Below are 18,816 nucleotides of genomic sequence, written 5' to 3'. Positions count from 1 at the left end.
TTTTCAGTTTTTCACCCTGGAGTATCATGTTTGCTGTGGGGTTTTTATGTATTGTTGTTGTTCAGTCTCTCAGTTGTGTCCAGCTCTTTGTGACCCCATAGACTGTAGGACACCAGGCTTCCCTGTCCTTCACTGTCTCCCATTATTTGCTCAAACTCAGGTCCATTGAGTTGATGCCATCCAGCCATCTCATCCTCTTTTTCCCCCTTTTCTTCCTCCCCTCAATCTGTCCCAGCAGCAGGGCCTTCTCCAATGAGTTGGCTCTTCGCAGCAGGTGCCAGAGTATTGGAGCTTCAGCTTCAGCATCAGGCCTTCCAATGAATATTCAGGGTTGATTTCCTTTATGATTGACTGCTTTGATCTCTAAGGAACTCTCAAGAATCTTCTTCATCACCACAGCTCAAAAGCATCAATTCTCAGTGTTCAGATGAGGCTAGAGAGGTGTGGGCTGAGACTACCTCTGGAGGACATCTATGACTTTAGCAGAGCATTGTTTGAGGGAAAGAAATGTGACCTAAATCTGGCTTTGCTCAGGGACCAAAGAAATAATGTTCAAGGTTATTAAGAATGGAATCCTTTTCCATCTATTTTCTTTTTCTTACAGCTTTATTTTCTGTTCTGCAAAGTAGATTTTCCCCCTATTTATCTTCTGTTGTTCTTCAAGGATTCCTTGGGAATTTTATTTCTGAGTTATTTGACTTTATTTAAAAAATTTAGGTTCTTTCATAGAAACAGGAAGGAATAAACAGAAATAGCAGGTATTGGGGAGTATATAGCTATTGGATTATATATTTATTTACCTCAGAACCTATTAACCAGGTAATTAAAACAAAATATTTTATTGTAAAGTTAAAAAAAAAAATTTAACTATGAAGCTATGTTTTTGGAAATGTATTCAGGAAATCTTAACATCTTCTTTGTAGATGGTGTAAAACTGCTCCCTATCCAGTAATAATTAAAATGGTTATAGTAATAGAATTTGAGGTTTAGTAGAGATATTATTCTTTTATAAAGCCTTTTTATAATTATGAGGAAACCAGGATATGTAGATGTTCAAATTGTTGAACTGTAGAACTCTTAAGACAGAGTTTTGCTGTATTGCTCATTTTATATTTTTCGAATTTTATATCCATAATGCATATACTTTACTATTAGCTTGCTTTTCAAAAAGGAATTTAATAGTACCTTAAAATTCCTCGGAGATTTTATGATGAGTCAGTTAGAAGTAAATCATCATAGTGGCTTGTTTCGGGGTGTGGAAATGACAGTGTTGTTATTATTTTTGTGGAGATTATTTTATCGTCCCTGTGAGATCCAGACTCCTAGGATCACTTTCTTTTCCTAGGAGAGAATAGCTTCTTAATAATTATTTTGGGATGAGTTCTGTCCCTTTGAAAATTTATTCTTGTCACGATGATAATGAGGAGACAGATTGCCCGCTATTCTGTAAGTATCTCTATAATTAATGCAGACACTAGAGAGGTAAACTCATTAATTTTGGTATGTAAGTACTCAGTATGTACAAATTAATGGTGTTTCTGCAATCAAAATCTAATTCTTTTGCCTCCTTAGCGCTGGCTGACAGAGCAAAGAGCCCAGTGTCCTCATTGCCGGTAAGCATTTTCCTATGATTGTGAATTTGGAAAGTAGTAACGTGATGGGGTCAGAGTGTGCCCTAATACTCATAAAGTTCTTTCTGCAATCTGCTACATTTATTCTCTTTTTGAATACAGTTGAAAAGAATATAAGCAGTCTATCTGTCTGAAGATGTGCAGACCAATTTATCTGACATAGAATTATATAGAATATGTTACCTTGTTTACCTTCTTTTGGAAAATCATTGTGTAACTTCTAAACTTGGCTTTTGTAACTACAAAAAGTAATAAAGTTTCTGTTAAAAAAATCCATAGCTGAATAAAAAGGCTTCTGATTCTGATACACCCCAGCTAATCTTTTCATAAATTAACACTTTGAGAAGAAATTGTTAAGTTTGTTCTTTTAGACGTCTATCTATGTATACTGATATGTGTACCTAATAATTTTTTCTTAAAACACAAAAATGATATTTTGTTGTTTGCTTCTTTTTTCCATGTAAAGTATAGTGGTGCCTTTATTGATGGTATGTACACATGTGTCATTTAAAATCAATGTTTGAATAATAATCCACTATAAGATTATACATTTATTTGTGCTTATACTGGAAGACGTTTAGTTTGTTTCCATATTTGGTTATTTCAGATGATGCCAGATTCCACTGAAGGAAAAGGCTTTTTACCATTCTATGTTCCTAATAATAGATATTGAAAGTACCTTTTTATTACATCCTTGGTAACACTGAGTTACCAATCTTCTTTTCTTTTTTGTTTTTCTGCTAAGTGAAAAATGGTATCTTGTTTTTAATCTGCTTTAAAAAAAAATGATTGGAACTGAGCATCTGTTAACATTTTTAGCCATTTATAATTAATTTTTTTCTTAAACTGTCTCTTTATATCTTTTGCCCATTTTTCTTCATGTATTGTTTGCATTTTTCCTATTAACTTCTAAGAAGATCAGGACTATCAAATAGAACTTTCCATGTGATGGGAATGTTCTCTAGTGTTGCTGTCAAATGTGATAATTGAGCACTTAAAATAAGTGTAGTGCAACTATGTAATGAAATTTCTTAAGATTAATTTGAATTTTAATTTAAAGTCACATATAACTAGTGCCTGTTAATTTGGACAGTAAAGCTTTAGGCTAAGGAATTGAGAATTTGTAATCTAAAATTTTTTTATTCCTTTTTAAAAAATAAATAGTACATTATTGTAAAAATGGACTGCAAACCATACTTTTTATTATGTCTTTGTTACTATCTTGATAGTAATTGGTATGAATATGATTGTGAGCTCTATTTTGAGGAAGGTGTTTATTTTTTCTTGATAATTTTTTTCCGGCTTTGCTGAGATATTAATTGACAAAATTTAAGCTATAAAATTCTGAAAGGATTCCTCCCCATTGAGTTAACAGATCTGCCACCTCAGTATTTACCTTTGAAATGTGTTTTAGAAAATGATCTTAAATTCCTGAATGAGAGTATACGTGTGTGTATATATATATATTTTTTTTTTTTTTTTTCTCCAGTGCTCCACTCCAGTTACGAGAACTAGTAAACTGTCGTTGGGCAGAAGAAGTAACACAGCAACTTGATACTCTTCAACTCTGCAGTCTCACCAAACATGAAGAAAATGAAAAGGACAAGTAGGTCCTCAGTTTCTTTGTTCAGGTGTTTCATAGATTGTGCTCCATGCCTTTTTAAATGACATTGAAAGATTCTTTCACTTTCCTAGGTGAACACTAGGACAGTTTTCTTCTGGTGTGGGTATCTCTGTTTGGAAAGACCCTCTGACAAGCAGGGGCTGCTCTCTAGTTGCAGCACACAGGCTTCTCATTGTGTTGGCTTCTCTGCTGTGGGGCAGGGCTCTAGGGTGTGCGGCTCAGTAGTTGCCGCTCATGGACTCTAGAGCTCGGGTTTAGTAGTTGTGCGCCGGCTTAGTTGCTTCACAGCATGTGCAATCCTTTCAGATCAGGGATTAAACCTTTGTCCCCTGCACTGGCAGGTGATTCCTATCCACTGTGCCACTAGGAAAGTCCTTTTTTTTTATGATGGCCATGCCAATCAGTGTGAAGTAATATTGTGGTTTTGATTTGCATGTACCTTATGAAGATGTTGAGCATCTTTACATATCCATTTGGCCATTTGTGTATATTCTTTGGAGAAGTTTCTGTTTTGTATTTTGCCCATATTTTAATTGTTTTTGTTTGTTTGCTTGGCTAGTGCTAAGTCGCTGCAGTCAAGTCTGACTCCTTGTTGACCCCATGACTGTAGCCCACCAGGCTCCTCTGTCCATGGGATTCTCCAGGCAAGAGTACTGGAGTGGGTTGCCATGTCTTTCTCCTGCTTGGCTAGGGTATTTGTTTAATTATAGGAATTCTTTATATAATTTGGAGATTAACTCCTTACCAGATACAGAATTTGCAGCTATTTTCTCTCATTCCATAGGTTGCCCTTTTACTGTTTATTGTGTCATTTGATAGACAGAGGTTAATTTGATGTAGTCTAATTTACACAAAAGCCATGGGAGTTCATTCTATATTTCCTGAGATAGAGTCATTTAAAATTGACTGACTTATTTGCCCAAACTTAAGTATTTGTTGTGGTAACTATGTTCCAATTTTAATTAATTTGTAACTGTACTTTTTATCTATAACATATAGGTGTGAAAATCACCATGAAAAACTTAGTGTATTTTGCTGGACTTGTAAGAAGTGTATCTGCCACCAGTGTGCACTTTGGGGAGGAATGGTAAGAGGAACAAATTCAGCATATTACTTTTAGTTAGAGTCTTGAAAGCACTGACATTTTTGTTTGATTTAGAAAGTAACATCATTCTACTCTGTTTATAGAATGAAAATTAAATGTATCTGCTTCATAGCAGAATGTATTGTATCTTTTGTTATTCCAGAAAATTTTCTTTTGTGGGAGATTTTGGTGTATGATGTGCATTCCTTACATAAATATTTTAATTGAAAACCTGTAAAATGTATATTTATTTGCAAATCTTCTGCTGTAGGATCAAGGTCTTTTCCTTAATCTGATACCCTGGTCAGTTGATCTGATATCCTGGCTGTGATTTCCAATTCTAGTTTCTTTAAAATGGAACAAAAACTTTATAGGCGTTTGTGAAACAATATGAATGTAGACATTTAGATCTTATGATTTTTTTTTTAATCTTCTTTTCTCAAGTACCTTTCTAATTTATTCATTTGTTTTAGAGACTGGGGGTTCAGTGATGAACACAACAGATATCAAACAGCTAGTTCTACACTCACGTGTTATTGTGCAAAATCTTAGAAATAAGTATACAGTGCTAATGAGAGTGAGTGACCATGGCATCTAACACTGTAAGCCTGAGTTAAGTTTAAAGGATGAGTAGGAGTTAAGTGGGTGGAGAATTTGGAGAAGGTGGAGGAAAGAGAATTATTTTTGAATAAGGAGTTTCTTTGGCAAAGGGCTGGTGGGAAGAAGTTTGAGGACCAAGAGAAGAGTAATAAATAAGGTAGTGTCAGGTGGTTTTGGCCACGATTAAGGATTTTGTTCCTTTAATGAGTGAAGATTTCTAGATAAGTAAACTTTTTGCTAAAGTCCATTATCTAAAATCTTGAAGGATTTTTTTTTTTTCTGCATGGGCCAAGTGATTTTAAGCAAACTCTGGCCTGTTTTAACAAACGGGCAGAAGATAAAATTCACTTGAAATTATTTACCAGTTTAGTAGTATCTGTAGAGTGTTAAGAAAGGAATGTAAATGTAGATGAGATATATGAAAATGTTCTAAAACTACTCATTAATTTAAATAGCATAGTGGACATACCTTTAAACCTTTGGCGGAAATTTATGAGCAGCATGTTACTAAAGTGAACGAAGAAGTAGCGAAACTTCGTCGACGTCTCATGGAACTGATCAGCTTAGTTCAAGAAGTGGTAAGAATACTACTACTAAAAGATCATTATATCTTTTATAGTTTATAATATATGTACATATATATTTTTCTTTTCTTTTGATTTTTTTGCCGCACCATGTGGCATGTGGGATCTTAGTTCACCAGCCAGGGATCCAGCCTTTGCCCCCTGCATTGAAACAGCATTCTTAAACCACTGGACCACCAGGGAAGTCCCTATAATAAAATATATATTTTTTATAATATAGATCAATCAGATGTTGAACTCAAGATTTGAAAATTTGATAAGATGTAGTTTCTCTCACTAACATCAAACCAGCTGAAGAATTGCATCCAAATTCCTTGCCTGTTTTGAAGTTGGTGCCAGAGAATTGCCTGTTCTTACACAAAAATAGGGAATCAATGAATGAGTTCAATGAGCCTATTTGTTACAGAGTCAATTACTGACTTCTGAATAGAATCAGTATTGACATGTTATAGTCATTAAGTCATTTATTCTTTGGGAGAGTTTCTGCTACCACATAATGAACAATTTCTGATCTTCTGAATTAGAACTACAAAATTGAAAGAGTAATATTTAACACTGCTCTTTAGATATTGTCTAAGTCAAGAGCTCTGGTGAGTTACTTACCATTTGTGATAATATTTCTATGGGAAAATATAATAAGCATCAAACATTTAAGTCGAAAATACACTTTTGGAATTTATTTTGTTTAAAGTTACCAGAATGATAGTTATTAATGAGGTTTGTGGACCATTCCTAACATAAAGATGTTTTTATTTTACTCATGCAGGAATCAAGATCGAGATTATCATTTTTATAACATTCTTTATACAGAAAATAATGTTTTTGAGTTACATGTGTGTTGCACAAAGTCATTTTGGACTATAAACAAGTTGGATGACTTGCATTTGGCTTTTGTCTACGTTTTTTTCTATTGTTTTCTTTTGATGGCATTTTAATTTGGGCATTAAAGAAAGTGTTTTGTTGGTAATTTGACATTCTTACTGCTTTTGCTTATAATAATAAATGTAGGAAAGATTACGTTTTATTTTGGGTGGTGTGCTATTTTAAAAAACTGTACTATGCAGTCTTTAAAAACCTTATTTTTTTCTTTCTGAGCTTAGTTCTGAAAAAAATTTAAAACTTTGTAAACTAGATAACGGTTTTTCAAATTTTTCATTTGTTTTAGGGTGATGTGAACTGACCTTAGTGTACTTTTTGTTTTTGAACAGTGATTTCCTATATGGTTAGGCTTTGTGCTTTATATGTGTTACCTAAAGCAGTTTTTTGTAATTACATATCTTTTCTGTTTAACTGCTAAAATATTATGTACTTTATTATGTTTTAATTGTTTAAAATTTTTTTCTGAGTTTTCTGTTGTATTTGAACAATTAAAAAGTGTTATTGGCTTACAGTTTTTAAAGAGGAAATTAAATGACTTTAAGAATTGCAGTGATAATGTTAAAGACCATTTACTTCTGCTTGAATAATTCAATTAAAAGTTTTTACCTGTTTATTTTCTAGGAAAGAAATGTAGAAGCTGTTAGAAATGCAAAAGATGAGCGTGTTCGGGAAATTAGAAATGCAGTGGAGATGATGATTGCACGATTAGACACACAGCTAAAGAATAAGCTAATAACACTGATGGGTGAGTTTTCTTGTGTACATGGGGCTTTGAACCTCCTTGAGATACGTCTTAGAAGAGCTAAAGTTGATAAGTTATAGGCTGGGGAAAGATTGCTTTAAAAAAAATTCTGCCTATTAATTGTTCCCTTGTGTCAGTTAACATTACACCAAATTGATATGATTTCTGCTGACATCATGGGATATGCTTCCAGCTCCTCAGATTTTGTGTTTTACAAAGATGGTCTGCTTTGGCAAGCATGCCTGTACTATTATCTTTTATTTTTTTCTTAATCATGTAAAGCAGTTTCTTTCTTCCTTTACTATAATAATAATTCATTTATCCCTCCATGTTTCCAGCTTCTTTGAGACCGTTTTCCTCTCTGGGCATTCTTTTTCACAGGTTCCTTTTTATTCAAAGAACATACCTCTTGCTGACATTTATCACAAATGGTCCACTTACTATATTCTTCTTTTTAGGCCGCTCTTAAATTTGGGGGGAGGAATTATTTCAGAATGGTTGATTGATTAAATACTTTTGTACATCTTTATATTCCTTAAGAAGCAATAACATTAATTTCATGACAGAGTATGTTGTCATTAGATATTTCTTAGAAGGATTTAGTAGAATTACATTGCATTTTGTCTGTTACTGTAGTTAGTGTTGGTTCTGAAATCCTCTTGTCAAAACTACTATAGTTAAAATTCTGAAAAAAAAAATAAAATAAAATAAAATTCTGGGAAATTTTTTAAGATAGCTGTAATGAAGTTTTGCTTACTTGAGATTGATTTCTTATTATTTAATAAGTTCAATTAAAGTTAATTTCATTTTCAAACCAATAATGAGCCTGAATGTTCATCTTTTGCTATTTCTAAATAGGTCAGAAGACATCTCTGACACAAGAAACAGAACTGTTGGAATCCTTAGTTCAGGAAGTAGAGCATCAGGTAATGGATATTAAATGACATGAGATAAAGACTTTATCCTTTTTTTATTCATGTAGTTGAAAAGTTTTTTGGTTTTGTTGTTTTTTGACAGTTTATATAAGATCAAAGATCTGTGGATCTGTGTGCTGTACTAGGAATTTTATGAAATAGGAATCAGCTGGTTGAGTTTCTGCATCATGTTTGGGAACTAGGCAAAAAAGATTAAAAAAAAAAATTTATTTGTTGGTTGTGTTGAATCTTAGTTGCATCATGTGGGATCTGGTCACACAGATTCTCTAGTTTTGGCAGGCTTGGTTACTCTGTGGTATGTGGGAATCTTAGTTCCTAAGACAGGAATCAAACCTGTGTCCCCTGCACTGTGAGGCAGATTGTTAACCACTGCACAACTAGTGAAGTCCCAGTAAAATAAGATTTATTTTGTTTTTGCAAAAATGGAATTATTTTTACAGAGAATGCTGCTGCTGCTGCTAAGTCGCTTCAGTTGTGTCCGACTCTGTGCGACCCCATAGACAGCAGCCCACCAGGCTCCTCCGTCCCTGGAATTCTCCAGGCAAGAACACTGGAGTGGGTTACCATTTCCTTCTCCAGTGCAAGCATGCATGTTAAGTTGCTTCAGCCATGTCCGACTCTGCGACCCTATGGACAGCAGCCCTCCAGGCTCCTTTGTCCATGGGATTCTCTAGGCAAGAGTACTGGAATGGCGTGCCATTTCCTTCTCCAACCTACTGCATAGTGATGTAGAAATTATGAGATTATGTATGTAAATCAGCAGTATTTTGAAGTCAGTAAAAAACCTGGGTATGGAAGGAGTCAGTTAAAAAATGACTGCCCAGCATTTGTAGTATTTGCATCTTAGGCTTTTAATTGCCAAATGAAAAGATCATTACATTCATTTCCAGAGTAACAGACTGTAACTAGTGGTCTATAACTTGATAGGCATTTAGAGACTTTGCAAAGGTCTCTAAATCTGCTGAGTAATGTATAATCAGAGAGGCACAACCAAAACCTGTAACCCATGCTAAATTAATTGACAAGCCTTTTTTACAGCAGTTAATTATTTGGACCTGTCCCCATACAAGGATAATTAAAAACTACTCAGTCCCGTCAAAGGAAGATGAATAGGAAAACTACTTACCCTCATGAATTTCGAGCAATAGTTCTTTTGCTCTAAAATCATCAAAACATTTTACTTCAAATCCTAGATATGAAAACCTGCGCCTCAGATTGTCGGAGAATAGTCAATAGGAATCTAAATCTGTAGATTAAAATCTTCTGACGTTGTGACTTAATTGGTGACTTCAAGATACAATATTATTGCTAATTACTAACATGTAGTGATTCTTAGGATAAAATTAGCATTTTTATTTATGAAAAAGTTTTTTATGCAATACCAAATAGATAGTAGGCATTGTTTTAGATGCTTGGAACACAGCAGTGAAGAAAATGGCAAAAAAACATCTGTCCTCAAAGACTTTATAATTTTAGATTCAGAGTAGGTGGGGATAAAGTCTATAGTGAATGAATAAATAAAATGAATAAAATGTATAGATATTTGATATATTTATCTGTCTTGAATTTGGTTTTTGAGATTCTTTAATTCTTGTGATACACAGCTGTTTCATGCGATTGTTCTCTTAATTATCATCCTGGGGATTCCCTTCATTTCTTTTTTAGGTTAAATCCTGTGTTTCCTGATTTCCATGGCTTCCTGCTCTTGATTTACACCTTTGTTTTGGAATCACACTTCCTCTGTGGCTTTTATGAAAGAGTAATCAGAATAAATGTTTTGAGACTACATGTCTGAAAATATGTTTATTCAATCTTTACACTTGATTGACAGTTTGGTAGAATTCAGTACATAAATATTTATATATTCTTGTTTTTCTCTTCAGTGTTTCATGCTGCGTCATTGGTGGAATCTTACTTTACTGAGCAGGGATTGAACCTAGGCTGTTGGCAGTGAAAGCATGGTGTCTTAACCACTGTAACTACTGGCCTGCCAGGGAATTCCCCAGTGTTCCCATTCTTAATTGTGCATGTTGTTCTAGAGAACAGATTTTCCCCTCCAGAGAATAGTCAAGCAGCCTTCTGCTGGAATGATGGGACAAATTTTTTAAACCAGCTGTAGTGGAGTAGGGGTGGAATCTGGGGATCTGTGCACTTTTTTTTTTTTTTAAACAGTGTTGTTGAAGGATAATTGACCCAAAAAATAAGCTGCATGTATTTAAAGTGTACAATTTGATAAGTTTTGACAAATGTATACCCCTATGAAACCATAGTCATGTAGTAAGTTTATTCCTCCAGAATTCTTTGTGCCTCTTTATAAACTCTGGTTCTGCTTCTTCCAATACTTCCCTCTCCAGGCAACCCCCAATCTGCTTTCTGTTACAGATAAATTTGCCTTTTCTAGTGTTTAATATAATTGGAATCTGACCTAGGTTCGATCGCTGGGTTGGGAACATCCCCTGGAGGAGGGCATGGTAACCCACTCCAGTATTCTTGCTCAGAGAATCCCATGGACTGAGGAGCCTGGCATGCTGCAGCCCATGGGTTCACAGAGTTGAACATGACTGAGTGACTAAGCACAGCACACACATTTTATGTTTGATTTCTTTTACTCAGCAGAATTATTTTACAGTTCATTCATGTATCAATCAGCCAGTTCAGTTCGGTCGCTTAGTCATGTCCAACTCTTTGCGACCCCATGAACCGCAGCATGCCAGGCCTCCCTGTCCATCACCAACTCCCAGAGTCCACCCAAACCCAAGTCCATTGTGTCGGCGATGCCATCCAGCCATCTCATTCTCTGTCGTCCCCTTCTCTTCCTGCCCTCTATCTTTCCCAGCATCAGGGTCTTTTCAAATGAGTCAGCTCTTTGCATCAGGTGGCCAAAGTACTGGAGTTTCATCTTCAGCATCAGGCCCTCCAGTGAACACCCAGGACTGATCTCCTTTAGGATGGACTGGTTGGATCTCCTTGCAGTCCAAGGGACTCTCAAGAGTCTTCTCCAACACCACAGTTCAAAAGCATCAATTCTTCGGTGCTCAGCTTACTTCACAGTCCAACTCTCACATCCATACATGACCACTGGGAAAACCATAGCCTTCACTAGACGAACCTTTGTTGGCAAAGTAATGTCTCTGCTTTTTAATATGCTGTCTAGGTTGGTCATAACTTTCCTTCCAGAGAGCAAGCATCTTTTAATTTCATGGCTGCAGTCACCATCCACAGTGATTTTGGATCCCAGAAAAATAAAGTCAGCCACTGTTTCCCCATTTATTTGCCATGAAGTGATGGGACCGGATGCCATGATCTTCGTTTTCTGAATGTTGAGCTTTAAGCCAACTTCTTCCCTCTCCTCTTTTACTTTCATCAAGAGGCTCTTTAGTTCTTCTTCACTTTCTGCCATAAGGGTGGTGTCATCTGCATATCTGAGGTTATTGATATTTCTCCCAGCAATCTTGATTCCAGTTTGTGCTTCCTCCAGCCCAGCGTTTCTCATGATGTACTCTGCATAGAAGTTAAATAAGCAGGGTGACAATATACAGCCTTCACGTACTCCTTTTCCCATGGGCTGCAGCCTGCCAGGCTCCTCAGTCCATGGGATTCTATGTTTGGAACCAGTCTGTTGTTCCATGTCCAGTTCTAACTGTTGCTTTCTGACCTGTGTATGGGTTTCTCAAGAGACAGGTCAGGTGGTCTGGTATTCCCATCTCTTTATTGACTATGCCAAAGCCTTTGACTGTGTGGATCACATGTATCAATAGTTCTTTCCTTTTTAATAGCTGAGTTGTATTCCATTGTGTGTATATGCCACAATTTATTTTTCCATTCAGCTATTTATGGTCATTTGTCTTGCTTCTTTTTTTTCTATTGGCATATAGCAAATTAAGAATGTTGTGATAGTTTCAGGTGAACAGCAAAGAGATTCAACCATAGATTTACGTGTATCCATTCTCCTTGGTTTGCTTTCTGGTTTTGACTTTTACAAATAAAGTGGCAATGAACATTCATTTACAAATCTACATGGACATATATTTCCTTTTCTTTCGGGTCCACCTAAGATAGAATGGTCGGAGAAGGCAATGGCAACCCACTCCAGTACTCTTGTCTGGGAAATCCCATGGACGGAGGAACCTGCTTGGCTACAGTCCATGGGGTCACGAAGAGTTGGACAGGACTGATCAACTTCACTTTCACTTTTCACTTTCATGCATTGGAGAAGGAAATGTCAACCCACTCCAGTGTTCTTGCCTGGAGAATCCCAGGGATGGGAGCCTGGTGGGCTGCCATCTATGGGGTTGCACAGAGTCGAACACGACTGACGTTACTTAGCAGCAAGATAGAATGATAGACATATGATTCAGGTTTTAATAAATGCCATCTATTTTCCTGAATAGATTGTATCATTTATATTTCTGTCAGTAGTCTTTGAGAGTACTAGTTTCTTTACATTCTTGTTAACATGTGATGTAGTCAGTCTTTAATTTGAGGTATTCTCATAGAAGTGTAATAATATTTCATTATCGCTTTATTAGGTTGGGGCAAAAGTAATTGCAATTTCAGACCGTGATTTTTAAATCATTATACCTAGGTTCAAACACGTTTTTATTAATTAAAATAGAAATCATTACAATCAACACATTTTTGCCAACAAGAAATAAGTTTATTTATTCCTGTAGTGTAAAAATCTGTGCTTCAGGATTCAACGGACTCTTGAAAAGCATTTTCTGCCTCCTGTTGGTTGAGGAAGCATTTTTCCCTGCAAAAAGTTGTGAAGATGTTTGAAGAGGTGGTCGGCAAGAGGTCAGGTGAATATGGTGGATGAAGCAAAACTTCATAGCCCAGTTCATTCAACTTTTGAAGCATTGGTTGTATGATCTGCAGTCAGCCATTGTTCTGGAGAAGAATTGGACCCATTCTGTTAACCAGTGCTGGCTGTAGTCATTGCAGTTTTTGGTGCTTCTCATCAATTTGCTGAGCATACGTCTCAGATGTAGTGGTTTTGTTGGGATTCAGAAAGCTGTGGTAAATCAGACCAGGAGCAGATTGCCAAACAAGTGACCATGATCTCATTTTGGCGCAAGTTTGACTTTGGAAAGTCCTTTGGAGCTTCTCAGTCCACCCACTGAGCTGGTCATTGCTAGTTGTATAAAATCTACTTTTCGTCACACATCGTAATCTGTTTGAGAAATGGTTCATTGTTACGTAGAATAAGAGAAGACAACACTTGAAAAATGACCATTACTTTGATGTAAGGTCAGTTCACGAGGCACTCAGTTATCAAGCTTTTTCACCTTTCCAATTTGCTTCAAATGCCAAACGACTGTAGAATAGTAAACGTTGAATTCTGTAGCAGCTTCTCTTGTAGCTGTATGAAGATCAGCTTTGATGGTGGCTCTCAATTGATTGTTGTCACCTTCCAATCGCCGGCCACCATGCTCCTCATCTTCAAAGCTCTCATCTCCTTTGCAAAACTTCTTGAACCACTGCTGCTCTGTACATTCATTAGCAGTTCCTGGGCCAAATGTATTGTTGATTTTGCAAGTTGTCTCTGATGCTTTATAACATGACCCATTTTGAACTCGAATAAAAAATCACTCAAATTTGCTTTTTGTCTGACATCATTTCTATAGTCTAAAATAAATATACAATAAACTGCAGTAAATCAGTAGCAAAAAAAAAGAAATGAGCATTAAAGTGATGTGTAGCATAATGACATTTGTTTAAGAATGTATTCCAATATCAGATGATAAAGTTTAACAATGCAAAACTGCAGTTACTTTTGCACCAACCTAATAATTTACATTTGCCTTCTGACTAATGATGCTAAGCATCCTTTCTTGAATTTATGTGTCATCCATGTATCTTCTTTGTTGAGGTATCTGTTCAGATCTTTTTGTTGTTATTCAGATCTTTTGGCCATCATTTTATTGCCTTGTTTGTTTTCTTACTGAGTTTTGAGAGCTCTTTATATAGAAAACTAGATATAAGTTCTTTATTAGATAGGTGCTTTGCAAAGATTTCCTTCACGTCTATGGCTTGTCTTTTCATTCTCTTAGAAGTGTCTTTTGAAGGGAAGTTTTAAATTTTAATGAAATGTAATTTATCAGTTTGTTCTGCTGTAAGAGCTAAGAAATCTTTACCTAACCCAAGATCACAAATATTTTCTTGTATGTTTTCTTCAAGAAGTTTTATAGTTTTAGGCTATGTATTTAGGACTTTGATCCATTTTGATCTATTTTTTGTGTATGAGGTATGGATCCAAAGTAGTCTTTTTGGTTTAATTTGTACATGTATGTGACTATCCAGTGGTTCTAGCACCATTTGTTGAAGGCCAGACTTTCTTTACTGAATTGCCTTTGCATCTTTTTCAAAAATTAATCCATGTACACATTACCTACTGATTTGTTTTATGCCACCACTGCACTGTTGCTTTTTATAATACTGTTGTAAAAAGATTACTGTTGCTTTTTATAATAAAATAAAGTAATAAATAATAAAGTAATAATAAAGTAAATAATAAAATAATAAGTAAATAAAAATAAAACTAAATAAAAAGTAAGTAAAAGTAAATAAAAATAAAATATTAAATAATAAAAAGTAAAAAGATATAAAAAGTTTACTGTTGCTTTTTATAATAAAATCAACCCTGAATATTCATTGGAAGGACTGGTACTGAAGCTGAAGCTCCAATATTTTGGCCAGCTGCTGTGAAGTGCCAGCTCATTGAAAGAGACCCTGATGCTGGGAAAGATTGTGAGCAGAAGGAGAAGAAGGTGACAGGATGATATGGTTGGATAGTATCCCTGACGTGATGGAGATGAGTTTGAGCAAACTCTAGGAGATAGTGAAAAACAGGAAAGTCTGGCGTGCTAACAGTCCGTGGCCTTGCAGAGTCAGATATGACCTAGCGACTGAACCACAACAAAAAGTGTTAACTCTGTAACTTTGTGCTTCCGGTTTTTAGAACATTTTTTTTTTAATCGTCATATGAACTTTAGATTCAACTTTACAAAGAGATTTAACATTTCTACCAAAAAAAATTTTGGTTTTTTTTTTCTTTAATACTTATTTTTTTTAGCTGTTTTGAGTCTTAGTTGCGGCAGGTGGGCTCAGTAGTTGCCGTGTGTGGGCTTATGGCACGTGGGATCTTAAGTTTCCTGACTAGGGTTAGAACTTGAGCCCCTTTTATTGGCAGGCAGATTCTTAACCCCTGGACAACCAGGAAGTCCCATGTTTTGGGGTTTGGTTGGAATTACAGTGGATCAATATAGCAACTTGAGGAGATGTAGCATTTTAACAATACTGAGTCTGTTTCATGAAGAAGGCTCCATTTATTTCAGCAGTGTTTCGTAACTTTTCAGGGCACAACATTTTCACATTGTTGGATTTTTTGGTATTTCAGAATTTTTGGTGATAAAGGATGAGTTTTCCCCCCAGTATTATTATTTTTGGGATATAGTTGCTGTACAGTGTTGTGTTAGATTCTGCTGTACAGCGAGGTGAATCCACTATATGTACACACATATCCCTTCCCTCTTGGACCTCCTTCCCATCTAGGTCACCACAAAGCATGGAGCAGAGCTCCCTGTGCTATATACACCAGGTTCCCAGCTGTTACATAGATACATATATCAATCTTAATCTCCTACGTTGTGACCCCTGCCACTGGTGTTCATACATGTGTTCTCTATGCGTGTCTCTCTACTCTTGCCTGCAGAAAGGTCCGTCTGCACCATTTCTTTAGATTCCACATATGTGGGTGATACCTCATTGTGGTTTTCACTTGCATTTCTCTGATAATTACTGATGTTGAGGATCTTTTCTCATGCCTCTTGGCCACCTCCTATATTGTTTTTGGAGAAATGACTGTTTAGGTCTTGCACCGATGTTTTGATTGAGTTGTTTGTTTTTTTAATATTGAGCTCCAACAAGCTGTTTGTATATTTTGGAGATTGGTGAGTTTTAAATTAGGCCTTCTTCAGAAGAAGAAATTGTGTAGAACTGGTAATGTTTCTTTCTTAGATGTTTGTTAGAATATACCAGTGAAGCCATTTGAATCTTGTTTTCTTTGTGGAAAGAAAGAAAACAGGAAGTTTTCAGTTTCTTTATAGATATAAGGCAGTTTTTGTGACTTCCCCAGCAGTCAAATGTTTAAGATCCCCATGCTTCCACTGCAGGGGGTACAAATTTGATCCCTGGTTGGGAAACTAAAATGCATTCCTCACAACATGGCCAAAAAAAAAAAACCAGGGCATTTCATGTTGCCTTCGTCTTGAATGAGCTTTCATAATTCTGTCTTTCAGGGAATTATTCTCTTTCATTTGAATTTGCTGAATTTGTTGACATAAAATTAATAATAGTCCCTTATGGAGAAGGCAATGGCACCCCATTCTAGTACTCTTGCCTGGAAAATCCATGGACAGAGGAGCCTGGTAGGCTGCAGTCCAGGGGGTCGATAAGAGTCGGACATGACTGAGCGACTTAACTTTCACTTTTCTCTTTCATGCATTGGAGAAGGAAATGGCAACCCACTCCAGTGTTCTTGCCTGGAGAATCCCAGGGATGGGGGAGCCTGGTGGGCTGCCGTCTATGGGGTCGCACAGAGTCGGACACGACTGAAGCGACTTAGCATTAGCATTACCCTTTTAATATTTTGGAATGCAGTGGTGTTACTTCTCTTCTTCCTGGTATTGGTGATTTGTGTCTTCTTTCTTTTCTTCCTGATCAGTCTGACTAGAGTATATTGAATTTTGTTGATCTTTTCAACTAAGTAGTGGTTTTGTTTTTTCTCTGTTGTTTTGCTGCTTTAAATTCTGTTGATTTTTATTTTGATCCAATTGCTCAGTTGTGTCTAACTCTTTGCGACCCCATCAACTGCAGCACGCCAGGCCTCCCTGTGCATCACCAACTCCCGGAGTTTAGGCAAACTCATGTCATTGAGTCGGTAATGCCCTCCAACCATCTCACCCTCTGCCATCCCCTTCTCCTGGAGTCCTTCAGTCTTTCCCAGCATCAGGGTCTTTTCCAGTGAGTCAGTTCTTTGCATTAGGTGGCCAAAGTACTGGAGTTTCAGCTTCAACATCAGTCCTTCCAATGAATAATCAGGACTGATTTCCTTTAGGATGGACTGGTTGGATCTCCTTGTAGTCCAAGGGACTCTCAGGAGTCTTCTCCAACACCACAGTTCAAAAGTGTCAGTTCTTCAGCACTCAGCTTTCTTTATAGTCCAGGTCTCACATCCATACATGACTACTGGAAAAACCATAGGCTTGACTGAACAGACCTTTGTTGGCAAAGTAATGTCTCTGCTTTTCAATATGCTGTCTAGGTTGGTTATAGCTTTTCCTCCAGAGACCAAGTGTCTTTTAATTGCATGGCTGCAGTCACCATCTGCAGTGATTTTGGAGCCCCCAATAATAAAGTCTCCCACTGTTTATCCATCTATTTGCTGTGAAGTGACGGGACCAGGTACCATGATCTTTATTTTCTGAATGTTGAACTTTAAGCCAACGTTTTCGCTCTCCTCTTTCACTTTCATTAAGAGGCTCTTTAGTTCTTCTTCACTTTCTGCCATAAGAGTGATGTCATCTGTATATATGAGGTTATTGATATTTCTCCTGGCAGTCTTGATTCCAGCTTGTGCTTCCTCCAGCCCAGCGTTTCTCATGATGTACTCTGCATAGAAGTTAAATAAGCAGGTGACAATATACAGCCTTGCCTTTCCCAATTTTGAACTAGTCTGTTGTTCCATGTCTAGTTCTGATTGTTGCTTCCTGACCTGTATACAAATTTCTCAAGAGATAAATCAGGTGGTCTGGTATTCCCATCTTCTTTCAGAATTTTCCACAGTTCATTGTGATCCACACAGTCAAAGGCTTTGGCATAGTCAATAAAGCAGAAATAGATGTTTTTCTGGAACTCTCTTGCTTTTTCGATCATCCAACGGATGTTGGCAATTTGATCTCTGGTTCCTCTGCCTTTTCTAAAACCGGCTTGAACATCTGGAAGTTCACGGTTCACGTTTTGTTGAAGCCTGGATGGAGAATTTTGAGCATTACTTTGTTAGCGTGTGAGATGAGTGCAATTGTGCGGTAGTTTGAGCATGCTTTGGCATTGCCTTTCTTTGGGATTGGAATGCAAACTGACCTTTTCCAGTCCTGTGGCCACTGCTGAGTTTTCCAAATTTGCTGGCATATTAAGTGCAGCACTTTCACAGCATCATCTTTCAGGATTTGGAATAGTTCAACTGGAATTCCATCACCTCCACTAGCTTTGTTTGTAGTGATGCTTTCTAAGGCCCACTTGACTTCACATTCCAGGATATCTGGCTGTAGGTGGGTGATCACACCATCGTGATTATCTGGGTTGTGAAGATCTGCTTTGTACAGTTCTTCTGTGTATTCTTGCCATCTCTTCTTAATATCTTTTGTTTCTATAAGGTCCATTCGATTTCTGTCCTTTATTGAGCCTTTCTTTACATGAAATATTTCCTTGGTATCTCTGATTTTCTTGAAGAGATCTGCAGTCTTTCCCATTCTATTATTTTCTTCTATTTTCTTTGCTCTGATCACTGAGGAAGGCTTTTTATCTCTCCATGCTATTCTTTGGAACTCTGCATTGAAATGGGTATATCTTTCCTTTTCTCCTTTGCTTTTTGCTTCTCTTCTTTTCACAGCTATTTGTAAGGTCTCCTCAGACAACCATTTTGCTTTTTTGCATTTCTTTTTCTTGGGGATGGTC

General features: G+C 36.6%; 1 protein-coding gene across 7 annotated transcripts in view; it reads left to right on the top strand.

Annotated features, from left to right (window-relative positions):
- TRIM37 (tripartite motif containing 37) overlaps positions 1-18,816 on the top strand; it is a 151,135-nt gene that overhangs the window by 9,044 nt on the left and 123,275 nt on the right. For all 7 annotated transcript variants that reach the window (XM_061390160.1, XM_061390156.1, XM_061390159.1 and 4 more), the window contains exons 3-8: positions 1,573-1,613; positions 3,121-3,237; positions 4,255-4,342; positions 5,395-5,517; positions 7,024-7,147; positions 8,003-8,070. In XM_061390160.1, coding sequence (XP_061246144.1) covers positions 1,573-1,613; positions 3,121-3,237; positions 4,255-4,342; positions 5,395-5,517; positions 7,024-7,147; positions 8,003-8,070 — 561 coding nt within the window. The remainder of the gene's footprint in view (positions 1-1,572; positions 1,614-3,120; positions 3,238-4,254; positions 4,343-5,394; positions 5,518-7,023; positions 7,148-8,002; positions 8,071-18,816) is intronic.

Source organism: Bos javanicus, chromosome 19 (genome assembly GCF_032452875.1).
Source record: "Bos javanicus breed banteng chromosome 19, ARS-OSU_banteng_1.0, whole genome shotgun sequence".
Lineage (NCBI taxonomy): Eukaryota > Metazoa > Chordata > Mammalia > Artiodactyla > Bovidae > Bos > Bos javanicus.
Note: the sequence above shows the minus strand (reverse complement) of the source record. Positions and strands in the feature narration are given on the sequence as shown.